Source organism: Castanea sativa, chromosome 4 (assembly GCF_040712315.1).
Source record: "Castanea sativa cultivar Marrone di Chiusa Pesio chromosome 4, ASM4071231v1".
Taxonomy (NCBI): Eukaryota; Viridiplantae; Streptophyta; class Magnoliopsida; order Fagales; family Fagaceae; genus Castanea; species Castanea sativa.
The window spans coordinates 1,965,762-1,983,433 of NC_134016.1; the positions used below are offsets into that span (position 1 = coordinate 1,965,762).

At 34.7% G+C, this 17,672-nt stretch overlaps 2 protein-coding genes across 2 annotated transcripts; one reads left to right on the top strand and one right to left on the bottom strand.

Moving 5' to 3' along the window:
* Positions 1-969: 969 nt before the first annotated feature.
* LOC142631439 (2-alkenal reductase (NADP(+)-dependent)-like) lies at positions 970-1,662 on the bottom strand. The gene is made up of 2 exons (XM_075805613.1): positions 1,652-1,662; positions 970-1,348 (listed from the first exon to the last, which is right to left on the bottom strand). The coding sequence occupies exons 1-2, from the start codon at positions 1,660-1,662 to the stop codon at positions 970-972; spliced, it is 390 nt and encodes a 129-aa protein (XP_075661728.1).
* A 12,433-nt stretch (positions 1,663-14,095) lies between these two features.
* LOC142633121 (2-alkenal reductase (NADP(+)-dependent)-like) lies at positions 14,096-16,184 on the top strand. The gene is made up of 4 exons (XM_075807390.1): positions 14,096-14,120; positions 14,350-14,516; positions 15,333-15,414; positions 15,762-16,184. The coding sequence occupies exons 2-4, from the start codon at positions 14,352-14,354 to the stop codon at positions 16,139-16,141; spliced, it is 627 nt and encodes a 208-aa protein (XP_075663505.1). The 5' UTR covers positions 14,096-14,120; positions 14,350-14,351; the 3' UTR covers positions 16,142-16,184.
* Positions 16,185-17,672: the final 1,488 nt, after the last annotated feature.

The window sequence follows — 17,672 nt, forward strand, 5'->3', positions numbered from 1 at the left end:
ACGCCAACTCAATTAGCAAATTAAAGCTCTGATACTAGTACCCTTAAAGCTATGCCAACTGAAACTCATAACTTTATCACTAATCTTTGGATTGGTCTGTAAATAAGAGATGAATGGGGACATACCATTGCCTCCATGAGCAAGAAAATCAGAGGACTTCTCCAAGTGGCGATGATCATCTATCAGGCATCTCCTCTAGTTGGATATCACATACCCCTACTTCCCATGCAAAGCAGGCAGCCTACTCCATTGTCATGGCTTCTGCCTCCGCCGCTTGGAGAAGTCCTTGGATTTTTTTGCTCAAAGTGGCAATGGTCTGTCTCTGTTTATCTCTTACTATCACACTTCACACAAATGCCTAATGTGCTGTCCTATCTACAAAGCTATTTTTTATTTTTTAAGAATAAATAGTGGAGGAGGGAGAGGTGAGATTCGAAAACTATTAGTATAAAACATTACAAAGAATGTCATTACTACTGAGCTATTACTTTTGATTAATGTACCCTGGACTATTGCTTGAACCACATTAGAAAGGTAATTTTAGTCTTAAAATCATATTTTGTGCTTTAAGTCTGCTATTTTTTTTTTTTTTATAACAATTCAGTGATGATTTAAAAAAAAAATAGTGAAGAGGATATATCAAATCCTAGGCCCTTTATGTAGTGTGTAGATAACAAGTATAAATTTCATCAAAATCCTAGATCATTTAAATCAAAACACAATCCACATGACTGTGTATTTGTGCTTGCAAGATCAATAGCATCTGCTAGTTTGTGACCTCAATAACAGAATATATTTAAGAAACACAATAACAAACATCTATTTTAGGAAAAGAAATCCTTGACCTCAAGAACAAAACATCTATTTAGGAAACACACTTCTTGATGAACACTTCTTAAAAGGTATATAAGTACACGGTTTATTTGCAGTAGAATCCAAGGGACCTGTAGCCTTCTGTCATGAAGTGAATCATTCCCAAGCAACTAAAACTACCTGTTTACCAACATTGAGGCTAGAAAATAGCCCAATAAGTGCTGATGGGACACTCTCGAGACCTTCAGCTATGTCTTCCACATACACAATCTTCCCTTCAGCAATGTGAGGCAGAATATACTCCAGAAACTTTGGGTAGAGGTGAAAGTAATCAGTAACAACAAATCCTTCTATTCGAACCCGTTTGTATATCAGATGCATTAAATTGTGCACTCCTTCAGGCTTGTCAAGGTTGTACTGTGAGATCATGTCGCAACCAGCAATATGACCATGGGCTCTCATGTTGAGTAGCACTGCATCAAGCATCTTTCCCCCAACATTCTCAAAGTAAATGTCAATTCCTTCCGGAAAGTACCTGGAAAAACATTACAGCATTCACAGTAGATTCAGACTAGCAGATGTGATAAAGAAGTAAAAAAAATACTCTGTTTCCCCAATCCTTTCTTTTCTTTCTCCAATTTTTCTTTGAAACCGATTTGGAAATCAATTGTCAAAAGGTCAAAACCCAACACAATTACTTTAGTTACCCTGTTGGAGAATCCCTATCAATAAATATCAATATATATATATATATATATATATATAAAAGTAGAGTCCTCATGCGGGGTGCATGAGCTCCTGCCATGTGGCACTCTAACTTTGCGTCTAGCATTTTTACCTTGCTTTCATTAAAGTTTTTTAACTCCTACCCAATAGTTAATAGTAAATTCTTTTTACTATTACTCAATAAATCATAGTATTCCCAAAGTTTATCACTAATCCCAACATTAGGCTTTCACCTCTTGCTATTCTGGTATTTATGTCTCCTCTTTTCCTTCCGTTTGGTTATGCAAGAGGTTTTGTCTCAAGCTTTAAGGAATGAGTGCAGAAGCTGAATAGCCCTCAAATCCACCACAGTCATGCTTTCCACGTTTACAAATATTTATATATCTTTCACACTCAAGCTAAGCCTTGCTTGATCTCTTTGTGTGTCTATGATTCCAATTTCCAAAAGGTCAGGTTACTCTTTCTTTTTCCATTTTTGCCACCTTTTCCAATGTTCTCGAATCTACTGTTATCTCCTCATGTTTCTTTACATACGTTCCATGTATGATTTGGACCTTTGTTTCTTATGTTTGGATTTGCTTTATCATGTTTGGTATCATCCTCATCCAAATGCTCCTACTAAGTACATTAATTAATTTGAAATTCATTGTTCATGTTTAGCTTTAATAGTGGCTCTTCACAAGTACACGTACAATGCTGTGGATCATTCCTGCCATGCTAAATATGTGTGTCAACCCTTTTGGTCTAGCTTTGATAGTTTCTTCTTTCTTTGGATGCTGTAAGTACTTCAATCATGCCTATTTTCACTTTAATTTAATGTATTTAATCTGATGGTATGCCAAATTGTGAGAACCATAGATGGAATCTAGAATTACATAAATATTATATTATTGTTGTTGAAGTGTATGTCTTTGGTTTCATTTGTGCAATAGTGCCCGTCTCTCAATTCTTATTGTCTCTATACTAAAGGGTTCATTTTTGCTCCTTATATTTTTTTGGATGTCTAATTAAAAAAAAAATCACTAATCTCAAATGTTTGACATGAGGACAAACTTCTTTACAGATTAGAAGCCCCAATTTTTTCCTTCAACTACTTTCTTAGTAACTTGAGAAAAAAAAGAAAAGAAAAGGCGTCTATGGCTTAGTGGAATAGGAGATGAAAACCAGCGTCAAAATCATTCACACTAGGTTATCTTTTTTTGTTCATATAATTCAAATTCTTTGATCTTCTAATATATGCTATTTTCTGCAGTTTACACATAAAAAATAGCATATATTAGAATGTACAAAGGACTAAAAAATTAATCAATCAATTTTTAAATCAAGTTGAGTACCCAATTTAGCAAAGTGTATGCATGTTATGTGTGAAAACAATGAGAGATATGACTGCAAAACTGCAAGATGGATACAAAAATCAATGCAATGCATGTGAATCCTAAACACAAATGATGCATGAAAAAAATTTGATCAAATACTTAAAAATTGAAAATTTTTCAGTTTCGATCGATCGAGCATCGATCGAATACCAATCGAGTCAGGCAGAAGCTAACCAAAAATTTTAACGCATTTTCGATCGGTCGAGAGACAGATTCAATCGATCGAAAATCTGGAAAAAACAAATTTTTGAAAAGCAGAGCATTGTAATGCAGAAACTCCTCAAAGCATAATATTTCATGAAAGAAATGCATGAGTATGAGATTAAAAGTTTTTCAAAAACATTAAAATTCAACCTAGATCTTCACAACAAAGTTTTAATCATTAAAAACACAATTTTTGCCAACCTTTAACCATATTTTGCATCAAACACCATAGAACACATAATCTTGGATCGCCAAACCAAATTCACATACAATATCATGTACCAAGTTTAACAAAGAGTAACTTGTGAAGTGTGTGCAACTAGCAAAAACTTGAGATACATGTGAAGTGATAAGTAGATAGTAATCAATCACAATTTCTACAAAATTCATCACATAAATTTCAAAGAGACTATCCCTTAGAGAGTTACATCATATAACTCTCACGTCTCCTAGAATAAAACCTTGCAATCATGTAAGTTTCTTAATTTGCCTCATAATGTACACACCAATTTTATTTGATTTGAAACTTAATAGAATAGCCAAGATAATGTACACACCAATTTAAGCATTTTAACCGAGGCTACACCTTATGTTCTTTTTATGCATGTGCTACACTTTCTCGAGCACAAAATCTTACGATATGCACTAAGGTGTTCATGATTGGCTAGTAAACAGTGGTGAGATGGGTATTTATGCCTTTCTCATTAAGATGAAGTTCGACAATCAAAGGCATGTGACTTCAAGATCAAGACAAAGTGATCAAAAACTATAAACATCTTTCCACACAACATGCACTACAAAGCTCAAACTAGTAAAGTGCAATAAAATAAGCTCATCCAAGCTAAACAAGGTACATAAATAAGTTATGTAAAGAGAATATGGCCAACCTTGATTACAAATCCATGATATGTAATACAAAACAAATAAAAATCTTTTTGTTAAAAAAACAATTTATGACCAAAACTAAAAGCACACATTATGCTAAATAATTAAAAATGTAAATGCAATGCATGACAATGCTTAATTAAGCTATAGTGGGTACACAAACAAGAAATATCAATATCTTAATTAACCCTTGAGTACATGTACAAACTAGTACATACTCACACAAAATCAAAAATAGCTTAGCACTTATAAAACACATACTATTCAAGTTTCTCCACAATGTCATTCATGTTCTAAATCAAAAGAGAGATATTATAATTCATGTAATCCTCAAAACAAATAAAACAAGACACAAAATAAAATATTTTTGTCTTTTTGAAAATTTTCAATGTTTTTGGATTTTTGAATAATCAAAACAACCTAAGAAAATAAAACAACCAAAAACAAAAAGAAAACATGTCCACAATTAATTGAAAGAATTAAATTAAGGACAAGTAAACAACACTCACTTTAGAGAATCTTTTCTCACCCATATAGCACGAGTCTTTGGCTTTGTAGGTGAAAAACCATGACAACTAGAGTGTAATTGAGGGATTACACCAATCTTCTGAGAAAGACTAAAATCCTGCAAATTCCTTTCACAAGCCAACAAGCTTAAATTTTTCAAAAGCATATGAAACAATTTATTTAGACTTATGGTAGGAGAAATATCATCACATATCCTAGATTGAAACACAAAATTTTTAAATTTCAATTTATGACAATTAGGACAAATGTGACCAAAGACACCACAAAAGTGACAAACAAGAACATATTTAGAAATATCAGTATTCCTAATAGCAAATTTAGTCTCAGATTTTGGTTTTTACCTTAGCAAAGAACAATTTGGTCTAATATGACCAACAACACCACAAAGATGACAGGTAGGCACAAAAACAGATTTCTTATGCTTTCTAACAGTAGGTTTAGACATAGGTTTAGAAACTTCAGCGTTTACATCAGAACTTTTACATTTGTCTAACCTAGCAAAATAAGCACTTTCTTTATTATTCCTCTTGAAAGGAGGAATATAAACTTTTTCAGCTTTAGGCTTAAGAAAAACAGAAACACTTCTGTTATCAACAACAGGCTTGGTACTAGTCAAATTTTCAATTTTAGTTTTAGATTCAACCAACTCTTGTTCCAAGCTTTTCATCTTCTCATCTTGAGAGGAAATTTGATTTCTCAAAAATTCATTCTTTTTATTAGATTCATCTAATCTAACAACTAATTCTTCTTTTTCAAGATTAGCCAATTTTAACTCTTCTTTGAATTTCTTAGCAATTTTCAAAGATTTTGATAATTTATTACGAAGAGTTTCACAGGCATCAATAAAATCAACAGAAACAACAGTGTCCTTTTTATTCAAAACATCACAATAAAAAACAATAAGACACTTAGAGTTATCCATAATAACAGGGGTCAAGGATCAGCTTATAGATCAAAAGATTTACAATAGAAGAGCTACCCGCTCTGATACCACTTGTAGAGTTTATTTAGACATTTTAAACCACAATTGGATTAACCTAGTTAACAAGCCAAGATATTACTTAGTCAAAATTCCAAATCTAGGTTATCACAATCATACAATCATATCAATATAAAGTACGGAATATAAAAACACAAAGATATGATGACCCAGGAAAACCAAACTAGTAAAAACCTGGGGAGGATTTAACCTAACTATCTTTAAGGTAAACCTGAATCCACTATGAAAGAACCGAAGTTGTACAATAGTGACTTAGACCACTAACATCCTATTGCTACCCACCAGTAGAAACTTACTGACACGACCACGTACAAGCTCCGAGACCACAGACTCCTTCTTTCTTGGATTCTCCAGCAAGTACAAGCACTCCCACTTGTGTACCTTTAAGCTCTTATGGTAGAAACTGAATGATCATCAAGTTCTTGAAGTAATCTCCTTCTTGATAATCCTAAACTTGTGTGAAGGCAAGCACATCTCCGATCTCACAAGAGATTCACACAAACATCAATATGAGCAACAAAGACTCTAGAGAGCTTTTGGGTACAAAACCCTAGATACAAAAAGAGGCACACTCTTCTCTCTCTTAGAAGCCTTTAAAAATGTGCTTAGGGTTTCCTTTATATAGTGGGAGAAGTAGATCTGAAATCCTAATCCTTAATGGGCTCGAACTGCAGTTTGGGCCAACTTAAAAATCTGCAGAAAATTCCTGATGCACGATTCTCGATCGATTAAGTCTATTCTTCGATCGATCGAGCCGTACAGAAATAGAACAGTAATTTCCTACAACTATTCGATTCCAAACTTACATTAAACCAAACTTTGAGCAAGTCTAAACCTAGACTACATGTTTTGATCATGGTTTGCCAACACAATACACATTGAAGTTCTAATACATTAGTCCCTAAGATCTTGGAACCTAACAGAAAAGAAATCAACTTACCAAGAATGCCAGTATTATAAGAGAGAGGCACGTTAGTGTGTTGGATTTTAAATAAGAACTGAGAATTTGTAATCAAACTTTATTCTTCCCATCCAGTATTTCCCCAAACTAAGTCGCCTTTCTCGAAACTTGGATGCTCAGAATCCAAAACTTTAGCCACGCCAAGTCCAATAATGGGCTGCATAATTTCAACATTAAGGTCATTATTAATGTACACAAACCGATCATTATATTTGTTCAAATTAAATAAATTGATTATAGAAATTGAGAGTGACTTGCAACTAATTACTGTAAATTGGACAAAATGCTGCTTGACCATTTTTTGAACATAAATTCACAACATATCTTTATCTCTATATATAGTAAATTAAATGGTGTTTGGAATGTATTTGAATGACTAATGGCTTTACAATTTATAAGAATTAGATTCATGTCACTTCTAGATTTAGTTTTGGACGAGCTTCTCCCAATTATGTCTAGTAATAGATTGGGGCGAGTTGCTCTGAACAAGACTCCACTTTTTGCTCCATCCATGGAGCATATGAATTTCCTAGAATGTAGATAGACTAAAAGAAGGGGCACCTGTGGAAACAATTCTACCGACAAACCATTTCAATATATAGTACAGGTGTTGCCGTGCAAGTGTTTTTTGCAGCATATCCAAACATTTTCCATGGTACTTTGTGTTGAGTACATTTTTAAGTCTGTAAGAGTTGAGTTTGAAGACCAAAACAAAGACTACAAAGTCTGCTCATGAACTGCTCAAAAAAACTACTAGCTCTTTTGAACTCTACCGATCCAACTTCACTTCAGCTCAACTCCTGGCTTGACACCACTCGATTGATTGAGCCTTGGGAATTTGTGTTGTTGTCATGCTGAGTTAGAGGTATTCAACTAAATAATTTGACACAAATGCAATCCACTTAATAATTGTGTCATGACCCTTCAACTCTAACACAACTTGTTTATAAAATAGGTTAGCACAACACAACCTACTGGACATGCTTAATAAAGAACTCAAGTTAGGTTGACATGAATACAACATGACACATTTCAACTCGCTAAATATTAAACAAGTTGTGTTGGGTTGACACAAATACAACCCATTTAACCCATTTCAACATTTTTGACCCAATTACTATTGTTTTAAATTTAATAAACAAAAAATTTTATACAAAAACATAACTCATAACACCAAGATACCTATAACTCATAACATCAATATTTAATTATTATACCAGCTAAACAGGTTGTGTTAAAATGGATCATTTTGTGTCGACATGAATAAATAACTATGTCTAATAGTATCAGTTGTGGGTTGACTCAAACTTTTAAGGCTATATCATAACCCTCAAAAATCCATGTCATGTTCATTTCATGTTCATGGGTTGTGTCAAAAATTGCCACCCCTAGATGAGCCATAAGATTGAACAGAACATGCAATTATGTAATTGATGGTTAGCTAAAGTTATTAGAAGTATGCCATTATTTAATTATGTAAAAGAAGTGTTTCTCACTTGCTCATCTTCACCACCACTTGCCATTGCTAACAAATTAAGCTCCTACTACTACTATCTCTTTAAGAGTTAAATATAGAGAGAGATAACTATGAGATAACTAGACAAGATTACTGGGAAATCAAATCAATGTGTGGTCCGTTTAATGCAACAACATTTGGGGTTGTTTTATAGTAGGAAAAAATTAGTGATGTCAAGGACTCAAGGTTAAGGAAAATTTTTTTATTTTTTTGTGATGTGTGAGAATGCGTCAAAAAATATTGCATTCAGACTCTTTTGCGGTATTTTTACATTGTCAATCTCTATCAAATTTGGCCAAAGGATAGTCATTAAATGAGTAACTTCTAGTTTCTACGATTATACAGTTTTCAAACCTATTGACAGCGTTTATTGGTGGTTTATATGCTTCCATGTCTTGGTGGGAAGGTGTTGGTCAAACTTGTCTTCTGTCTTCACCACTGGATTCCATGGCTTGTATTTCGTTTACTAATTGTTCTAAATATTATTCAAAATAAATATAGATATTTTATGATCTTTTTTTTTTTGTGAGAATGAGAAATTTTATGAGCTAAATAACCATTATATATAGTATATCATTAACAAAAAGTCAACTACAAGTTTAAGCAAAAATAAAAAGTAAATTATTAAATTTTTAGTATAAGATATGAGAAATGTTTTATATAACCTTATTATGCTAATTCAGGACTTCATAAAATTTGGTTAACTCTTTTATGATCTTCTTCTCAAAAAAAAAAAAAAAAAAATCTTTTATGAACCTTTTTTTGCACAAAAAAAGAATCATAAAAGAGTTTTTTTTTTTTGAACCTATTACTGTTGTCAGGGTACTAGTGTATAAATAAAATCTTTGCTTTATGCGTGTAAACATTGGTGCGATAGTTGATGTGAGAGAAAAGATTTCTTTTATTTAAACAGATATATTTTTTGGAGTGTCTTTTTATCTAGTCAGAGAAGTCAAGATAAGGAAACCTGTGGTTAATTTTTTCAAAATTAGAGGCTTTGTTGATGGTTCATCTAAAGGGATTTCAAGAATGTGGGGTGCTACGGTAGTTGGGGAGAGAATTAGTCTTGATGTTTGGGAAGTTGATGGGTGGCTTAGGGATTTTACCAGATTGAATAAAGTCTTTAATGTCATGACAAAGACAAGTGCACTTATCAGTAGAATGATTATAGCTCTCATGCTACCTGTAATACTCGCATTGTAATTTGGAGTATACCTTCCATGTAACGACCCGAGGAAAAGCGCTAGCCATATTTGTGCTATACCTCAAAAGGACTAGTCACAATTGAGGTTCCTTGTAATTGTTAATAAAGCTCAGATCTACCTAATAAATACCCGATGTGGGAATCATCACACACCCACATATATTACACAATCAATCAAATTAGGGTATCACAATCTCCCCCACTTAAATCCCTAACGTCCTCGTTAGGGTCCACTTTGTAGGGTAGTGTCTTTGACCCCATATGGGGTTACAAAGCCAACTCTGATACCATATGTAACAACTCAAGGAAAAACACTAGTCACATCTGCACTATACCTCAAAAGGACTAGTCGCAATTGAGGCTCCTTATAGTTGTTAATAAAGCACAGATCTACCCAGTATATACTCGATGTGGGACTTATCACAAACCCACACACATCACACAATCAATCAAATTGGGGTATCACAATCATTACTCCACAAAATGAGCCCCAATGAGGACGTTAGTGATTTAAGTGAGGAAGATTGTGATGCACCAATTTGATTGATTGTGTAATGTGTGTGGATGTGTGATGAGTCCCACATCAAGTATTTAATGGGTAGATCTGAGATTTATTAACAACTACAAGGAGCTTCAATTGTGACTAGTCCTTTTGAGGTATAACGCAGATGTGGTTAATGCTTTTTCTTGGGTCGTTACATATGGTATCAGAGCAGGCTCGGTAATCCCGTGTGGGCTTAGAGACACTACCCCATAAAGTGGGCCCTAACGAGGACGTTAGGGATTTAAGTGGGGGAGATTGTGATGCTCCAATTTGATTGATTATGTGATGGTGTGTGGGTGTGTGATGAGCCCCATATCGAGTATTTACTAGGTAGATCTGGGATTTATTAACAACTACAAGGAGCCTCAATTGCGACTAGTCCTTTTAAGGTATAGCGCAGATATGGCTAGCGGTTTTCCATGGGTCGTTACATATGGTATCAGAGTTGGCCCAGTAACCTCGTGTAGGCTTAGAGACACTACCCCACAAAGTGGGCCCTAACGAGGACGTTAGGGATTTAAGTGGGGGAGATTGTGATGCCCCAATTTGATTGATTGTGTGATGTATGTGGGTGTGTGATGAGTCCCACATTGGCGATTTACTGGGTAGATTTGAGCTTTATTAACAACTACAAGGAGTTTCAATTGTGACTAGTCTTTTTGAGGTATAGCGTAGATATGGCTAACGTTTTTCCTTGGGTTGTTACATATGGTATTAGAGCTGGTCCGGTAATCCCATGTGGGCTCAGAGACACTACTCCACAAAGTGGGCCCTAACGAGGACGTCAGGGACATAAGTGGGAGAGATTGTGATGCCCTAATTTGATTAATTTTGTGATGTGTGTGGGTGTGTGATGAGTCCCACATCGGATATTTACTAGGTAGATTTGAGCTTTATTAACAAATATAAGGAACTTTAATTATGACTAGTCTTTTTGAGATATAATGCAGATGTGGCTAGTACTTTGCCTTAGGTCGTTACATTCCAAGATCCAATGGCCTCACAATTCCTTTGCTTGATATATCCTTGAATGCCTTCGACAAAGGCATGCCTATTGGGGTTAGCTCCTATTAGGTTCTAAGACTTTAGAAACTAAATGTATTGAACTTCATTTTGTATATGTTGGCAAACCATGATCAAAACAATGAGTCTAGGTTTAGGCTTGCTCAAAGCGTGTTTAAGTGTAAGTTTGAATCGAGTGTTTTGCAATAATTTATGATGTAAATCTGCAAGGCTCTATCGATCGAAAATTAGGCTCGATTGATCGAGAATCATGGATCAGCAAAATTTTGTGTTTTTAAAGTTAAATTGAACTTATTCTCACTACATTAGATCATGCATCAGTCAATTGTACTGTTCATGCATCATATAGATTGTTATTTTTCTATATTGTTTTGTGCTAACTTGCAGTCTACCCTTGGTTTTTGTTTTGTTTTCTTTTGGTTTCTTCTATGTTTCTTATCCTATCCTTAGCACCATGCCTAGGAAGATTAGAGCCAATAGGAAAGCCTTTTCTTCTTCTGCTCCTTTCTTTAAGAGTGATAGGTTTCTTAGTGAAAAGAACTAGGAAATGTATGAGACTTTGAACCTTTTTAGAAATGTTTGGGCTGAGAGAAAGGTTGTGTTAAATGAGCTTGATCCTGAGATTAGGAGAAACTTTGAGCGTAGGGGTTGGTTACCTTTGCTGAATATTTCTCATCCCCCTCCGACTACCTTGATCAGAGAGTTTTACTCAAACCTCTCGGTCCACTCCTATGATTCCATCACTCTTGTGCGAAGTTAGATATAGGGTGATGAGTACACCATTACTCCTTCAGTAGTGGCTGCTGCTCTTGGGATGCCACTGGTCCATCATCCTATTTATCCTTATAATGAGTCTCCACCTCTTGATAACATCATGTCATGCATCACTGGTACTTCTATCCAGTGGGGTTCTGATCCTCAGATCACGTCTGCTGAGTTGATTGAGATTCATTATCTTTTCTTTCAGATTGCTTGTCATTCATTGTGGCCTATCTCTCATTTGCATACCATTCCTATCGAGAGATGTGCATTTTTGAATGCCCCTGTTACTGATGCTCTTATGAATTTTCCTCATCTTTTCATTTGCTCCTTGATTGAGGTTCATCGGAGTAGTTTTGTTTCTCATGCTCTTTTCTTCCCTATTTTTATATATCAGATTCTTTTGCATTTGAGTTTAGAAAACTTTCTCGCGTCTGAGCTTATTCATATAGTTGCTCCTATAGGTGCCACCTTTCTTAGGCAGAGGGCTGCGCAGATAAGAGCAAGCTCTAAACGTCCTAGGGTTGAGACTTCTAGTGTTGCTCCTCCTCCTCCCTCCTCTACAGGTGATACTTCTACTGAGGCGTCTGTCGATCTTGTTGCTGCTACTATTGATGTTCCTCCACCTTCTACTTCGGATGATTCCGATATTCACCGTATGTTGGAGACTGTAATGACCGTTTAGGCGGCTTATGGTTAGCCTTTGGTGGACATGCTTGATGAGTTTCATGCTTTGTGAGCAAATTTGGAGAGTATTAGACCACCACCTCCTTTTGATGATAAGTGAGGGTCCTTTGGCAATTCGTCACAAAAAAGGGGGAGTACATATGCTATAGAGAGGAGTTTTTGATGTTAAGGGGAGATTTTTGATGTTTTGGAGCTATGTGTTTTTAGATTATATCTAGGTGCTTCATTCTGTATTTACATTTTTGGCTCATGAGGTATTGTGTATGGGTTATCCATGATAGGGGGAGATACTTTGTTTATATATGTTTCTTGCTTTACATTGTTTATTGATTTATAGTTATGAGGTTATTCATGATATATGTCTTTATTGTGTGTTATGTGAAATCAAGAAGTTATATTTGATTACTTGTATTTTCCACACATGTGTTTATGTGTTTGTTAAGTGTTACAAGAATATACAGGTTGATTCAGTTGTACTGCTGTCTACACTTGTAGCTAATGGATAGTAGTTAGGTTGAATTTGTTGTGTTAGGTTATGATTTTGTAAAGGATTGTTTTGTTTGTAACTTTGAGAATTTGGTTAAGTTTGTGTTTTGACATGAATTGCCAAAGGGGGAGTTTGTTGGGTTTTAAGACTTTAGGTTTAAATGTATTAGAACTTCAATTTGTAATGTAGGCAAACCATGATCAAAACGTTTAGTTTTGTTTTAGACTTGCTCAAAGTATGTTTATGTTGTAAAGTTAGAATCGAGTGTTCTATAGGATTTATTATGTAAATCTGCCTGGTTCGATTGGTCAAAAATTAGACTCGATTGATCGAAGCTCGTGCAGATTATTTTTCTGCAGAATTTTCCAACTTAGCCCAAACCCGATTTGACGTGTAGGGTTTTATGTTTTTCCCTAGGTATAAAAGGGAAAACCTTAGCCACATTTTATGGATGCTTTTTATGCTGTGTGTATAAATCTTTTGTGAGATCTAGAGGTATTTGCCTTCATATACACTTAGAGTTATCAAGATCTAGATTGATGTCAAGAGTTAGATTGATGTCAAGAGCTTGGTAATTAATTCAATTGCAAATTCAAGAGCTTAAAGATATACAAGCGAGAGTGCTTGTGCTTGCTGGGAATCCAAGAAAGAAGTAGTCCGTGAACTCAGAGCTGTCACGTGGTCGTGGTAGTAAGTTTTCTACTCGAGGTAGCAAGTTTCCTACTCGAGGTAGCAATAGGATGTTAGTGGTCTAAGTCGCTATTATGTAAATTTCAATTTTTTTATATTGGATTCAGTTTACCTTAAGGATAGGTTAAATCCTCCCCAGGTTTTTTACCAGTTTGGTTTTCTTGAGTCATCATATCATTGTGTTATTTATTTTTTCGCTGCTTTGCATGATATGATATATATGTGTTAACCTAGATTTGCATAATTTACCTAAGTTAATCACTTGGCTAAATAACTAGGTTAATCTGGTTGTGTTTTAAGGGGTCTAAAAACGTACAGAATTGGCTCAAAACTAATTTATTTTCAGCCAATTCTACTCTACTCCCCTCCACTCCCCCTCCCTCCCCCCTCAATCTAAACAGGCCCTAAGTTTAAAGTTATATAAACTATTTTTATGAAAAAAAAAAAAAAACACTTCTACTCTGATTTATGAAGGGGTATCAGATTGATCTTGTTTGAATTGTATACATTAATAATGAATTTGATGTTGAAATTATGCAGCCCATTTTTGGATTTGGTGTGGAAAAAGTTGTAGATTTTGGGAATCCAAAATTCAAGAAGGTGACTTAGTTTGGGGAACAACTGGATGGGAAGAATATAGTTTGATTACAGATGTTCAGAATTTGCTTAAAATCGAACACGCTGATGTGCCACTGTCCTACTATACTGGTATTCTTGGCAAGTCTATCCAAAATAGAACTTATTTTCTATTAACTCTTACATATGATGAGCCTGATTGTAGCAACTAAGTTGCAATAAACTGCCATTATTGGATCACCTAGCTGATGTATTAATAACATTACAGATTACATATTGCAAGTAATTTGGGTAGGTTTTTTTGGTATGCTGTATTAACAATTGTCTTGCTTTTTGCCAAAAGCTCATTAAACATTTTCCTTATGTGTAGGTATGCCTGGTTTAACTGCTTATGGTGGTTTTTATGAGGTTTGCTCTCCTAAGAAAGGAGAGTATGTCTTCATTTCAGCAGCTTCTGGGGCAGTTGGTCAGCTTGTTGGGCAGTTTGCAAAGCTGTTAGGCTGCTATGTTGTTGGAAGTGCTGGAAGCAAAGAAAAGGTGACTTGTTGAATATAAGTGCTCAATGTTTCAATTCAATTAATATTGTTTTTTTTCATTCTGTTTATAACTTGATGTACTTGATTCAATTGGTTGTGTCCAACTAATCTGGGTTTGATCCGAATCAGTTCTACTGTTGAGATACTTCATCTTAATTCCTAAATGAACAACTCTCTTCTCTATTGGCTAGCGCGTAGTTGCATTCTTCTTAATACATATAATAAATGTCCAAAAAACTAGTGTACCATTGCAATGTAACTCAAAATTTCGCCTCCAATTTGCCATGTCCTTAGGGACAAAAAATAATAATAATAAATAAAAGGAACAAATATAAACATTTGAAGTGTTAAGTATAAACTAGTGGACACTTTTTTTTAGTCATTTCTAACACTCATTTGAAGTGTAGAAATTCTCTGTTCTTTACCTAAGATTAGTCCAGAACTATTTGCTTGTCATGCATTTTTTGAAGTAAGTATTATGGTGATTAATTTGAATTTTTTTTTCCTATTAATGATTCATATGCATGCAAACAGACACTGTAACAAGTATAAACATATATGTTCAACGATACTAACATATTTGTCCTATAGTGTGTCAAAATATTTGCAAGTCACATGCCAAAGATAAATTCTCAGGTCAAAATATGCCACCCTTGTCCATTTTCACAAATCTTAATAGATATTGATCACCTTTGCACACTTTGGCAATTTCAAATCTTATTTATGAGTTGATCTGCCTGACCAGTGTGGGCAGCCTCACTAACCAGCTTTTTTCTGTTGGCTTTTGTTTTTTTTCCTTTATCTTTTCTGCAACAAGGTTGATTTGCTGAAGAAAAAATTCAAGTTCGACGAGGCTTTCAACTATAAAGAAGAGTCTGACTTGGATGCAGCTTTGAAAAGTTTAGTAATAATATATGGTGTAATCAGAATATAAAATATCATTTCAGACTTTAACAGGGTCACCGGTTTGATACTGAAGTAAACATTGGACATCCTTGTTCTCAAGAAAGAGGACATCCTTACATATATATTTTATGGCTTGGAAATTTTTTATGGGAAAAAATGGTTATATTGTGGATTAATTTGTCTTTCAAGCCTTCATTAAAAAAGGAAAAATAGATCAACAATAAGGTAGGAGCAGGGTATATTAAGTTTTACTCTCTTTACTAGGGAAACCAAGAGTCTATTGGACTTCTATGTCATATTGCTGGTCTCAATCTAGTGTGAATGTTGTATTGTTTTTTCGGGTACTTTCCTGAAGGTATCGATATTTACTTTGAGAATGTTGGGGGAAAAATGCTTGATGCAGTGCTACTCAACATGAGGACCCATGGTCGCATTGCTGTTTGTGGCATGATCTCACAGTACAACCTTGAGAAGCTGGAAGGTGTGCACAATTTAGTGCACATGATTTACAAACGGGTTCATATGAAAGCATTTGTGTTTTCTGATTACTATCACCTTTACCCGAAGTTTCTGGATTTGGTTCTGCCTCACATTGCTGAAGGGAAGATTGTATATTTGGAAGACATAGCTGAAGGCCTTGAGAGTGGTCCAGCAGCACTTGTTGGGCTATTTTCTGGCCTCAATGTTGGTAAACAGGTTGTTTCAGTTGCTCAAGAATGATTGACTTCATGACCAAAAGCTCTAGGTCCCTTGGAGATTCCTATTGTAAATAAACATTAAGCGTCTACACCTTTAGTGGACGTTTCAGGTCTTGGTGTTCATGAAGAATTGAGTTTACTAAGTAGATGTAATGTCATTGATGTCAAGAATTTCAGAAATAGCAGATCTTATTGATGTTATAAGCACAAATTCACTTCAATATACTAAGTTCATGCGATAATTCTTTTGCATTATGAATCTTATCTATTCAATCTCAATCATATGCTTCTATTACCACCGAAGGGTGTTGACTACACTTCCAAGCCCACCAAGAGACCTTTGGAAAAAAAAAAAACAAAAAACAAAAAGATATGGAATGAGCCCAAAATTCGTATGAAATGACTCATTTGCCCTCCAATCCACATCTCCTAAATTGTTCCTTTTGTTGGGTTCTTCCTTTCCCATGTGGACCTGGTCAATGTAGCAGATAGGAATATTAAAAAAATAAAGTTAGATTGAAAATTCTTCATTAATTGGAGTTGGACCTTATGGGCTTTGTCTATTAGTGTTTTTAATTTTATAAGCCCATGTTGTGCCAAAAATGTCTCAATAGTTACAAACTAGCATATTTAACTGCAGACATTCAAAACAACATCAACACGAGGTTGTAGACAGTGACACAACTGAAAATCAAAACAAATGAACCACTAAAGAGTTTCTAGAAATTTAAGTAAAGTTCCATTATTCATCTTAGTATATAACTAGTTAATGGCGCGTTCGTTGCATGGTTTTATTTTATATATATATATTGTTGGAGCATTTTAATATTAAATAATTAAAATGAATAAATGTGATAAAAATAAATGTAAAGATGTGGGAGTGAATGTGGAAGATGAGAAGTTAGTGAAAATGTTTAATCCCACATTGAAAAGGAGAGAGACTATTTTGTTCTTTTTAATTGTGGTGATTAATGTAATATGAATTGTCTCAAATATTGGGCCAGATACGTGCGCAAGGGGGAGGTGAAGGGTGGAGGTGTCAAATTTGGAAATGAATTTTGTGCAGAGGTTGTTCTAGCCATACGACACTTGTTGGGCTGTTGTATCCTGGGGAGAGTGTTGTGTAATTTCTCTCTTTAAATTAATAAAAAATTCAGAAGTATTATTCAGTTTCTCTTTGTGTATTTCCATTATCATTGTATTTGCACCAAGTATTTGCACCAACAATTTTAAGGAGATTCACACACATGGAGTCTACATAAGAGAAACCAAATGAGCCTGTTGGAGATCTTAACAAGCCATTTCGCTTTAAGGGAGCCCACTTCAAGAGGTGGAAAGGAAAAGTCCTCTTCTACTTGAGCCTTCTCAAAGTTGCCTACATTCTCACTGAGAAGAATCCGTCAAAGGTTCCTACCGATGAGATGAGTGACGAAGAATATATTCTCCATCAAGAAAAAATAGATAAGTATACAAAAGATGAATATAATTGTCGCTCTTATCTATTGAATTGTCTTGCCGATCATTTCTATGATTATTATGATACTACTTACAAG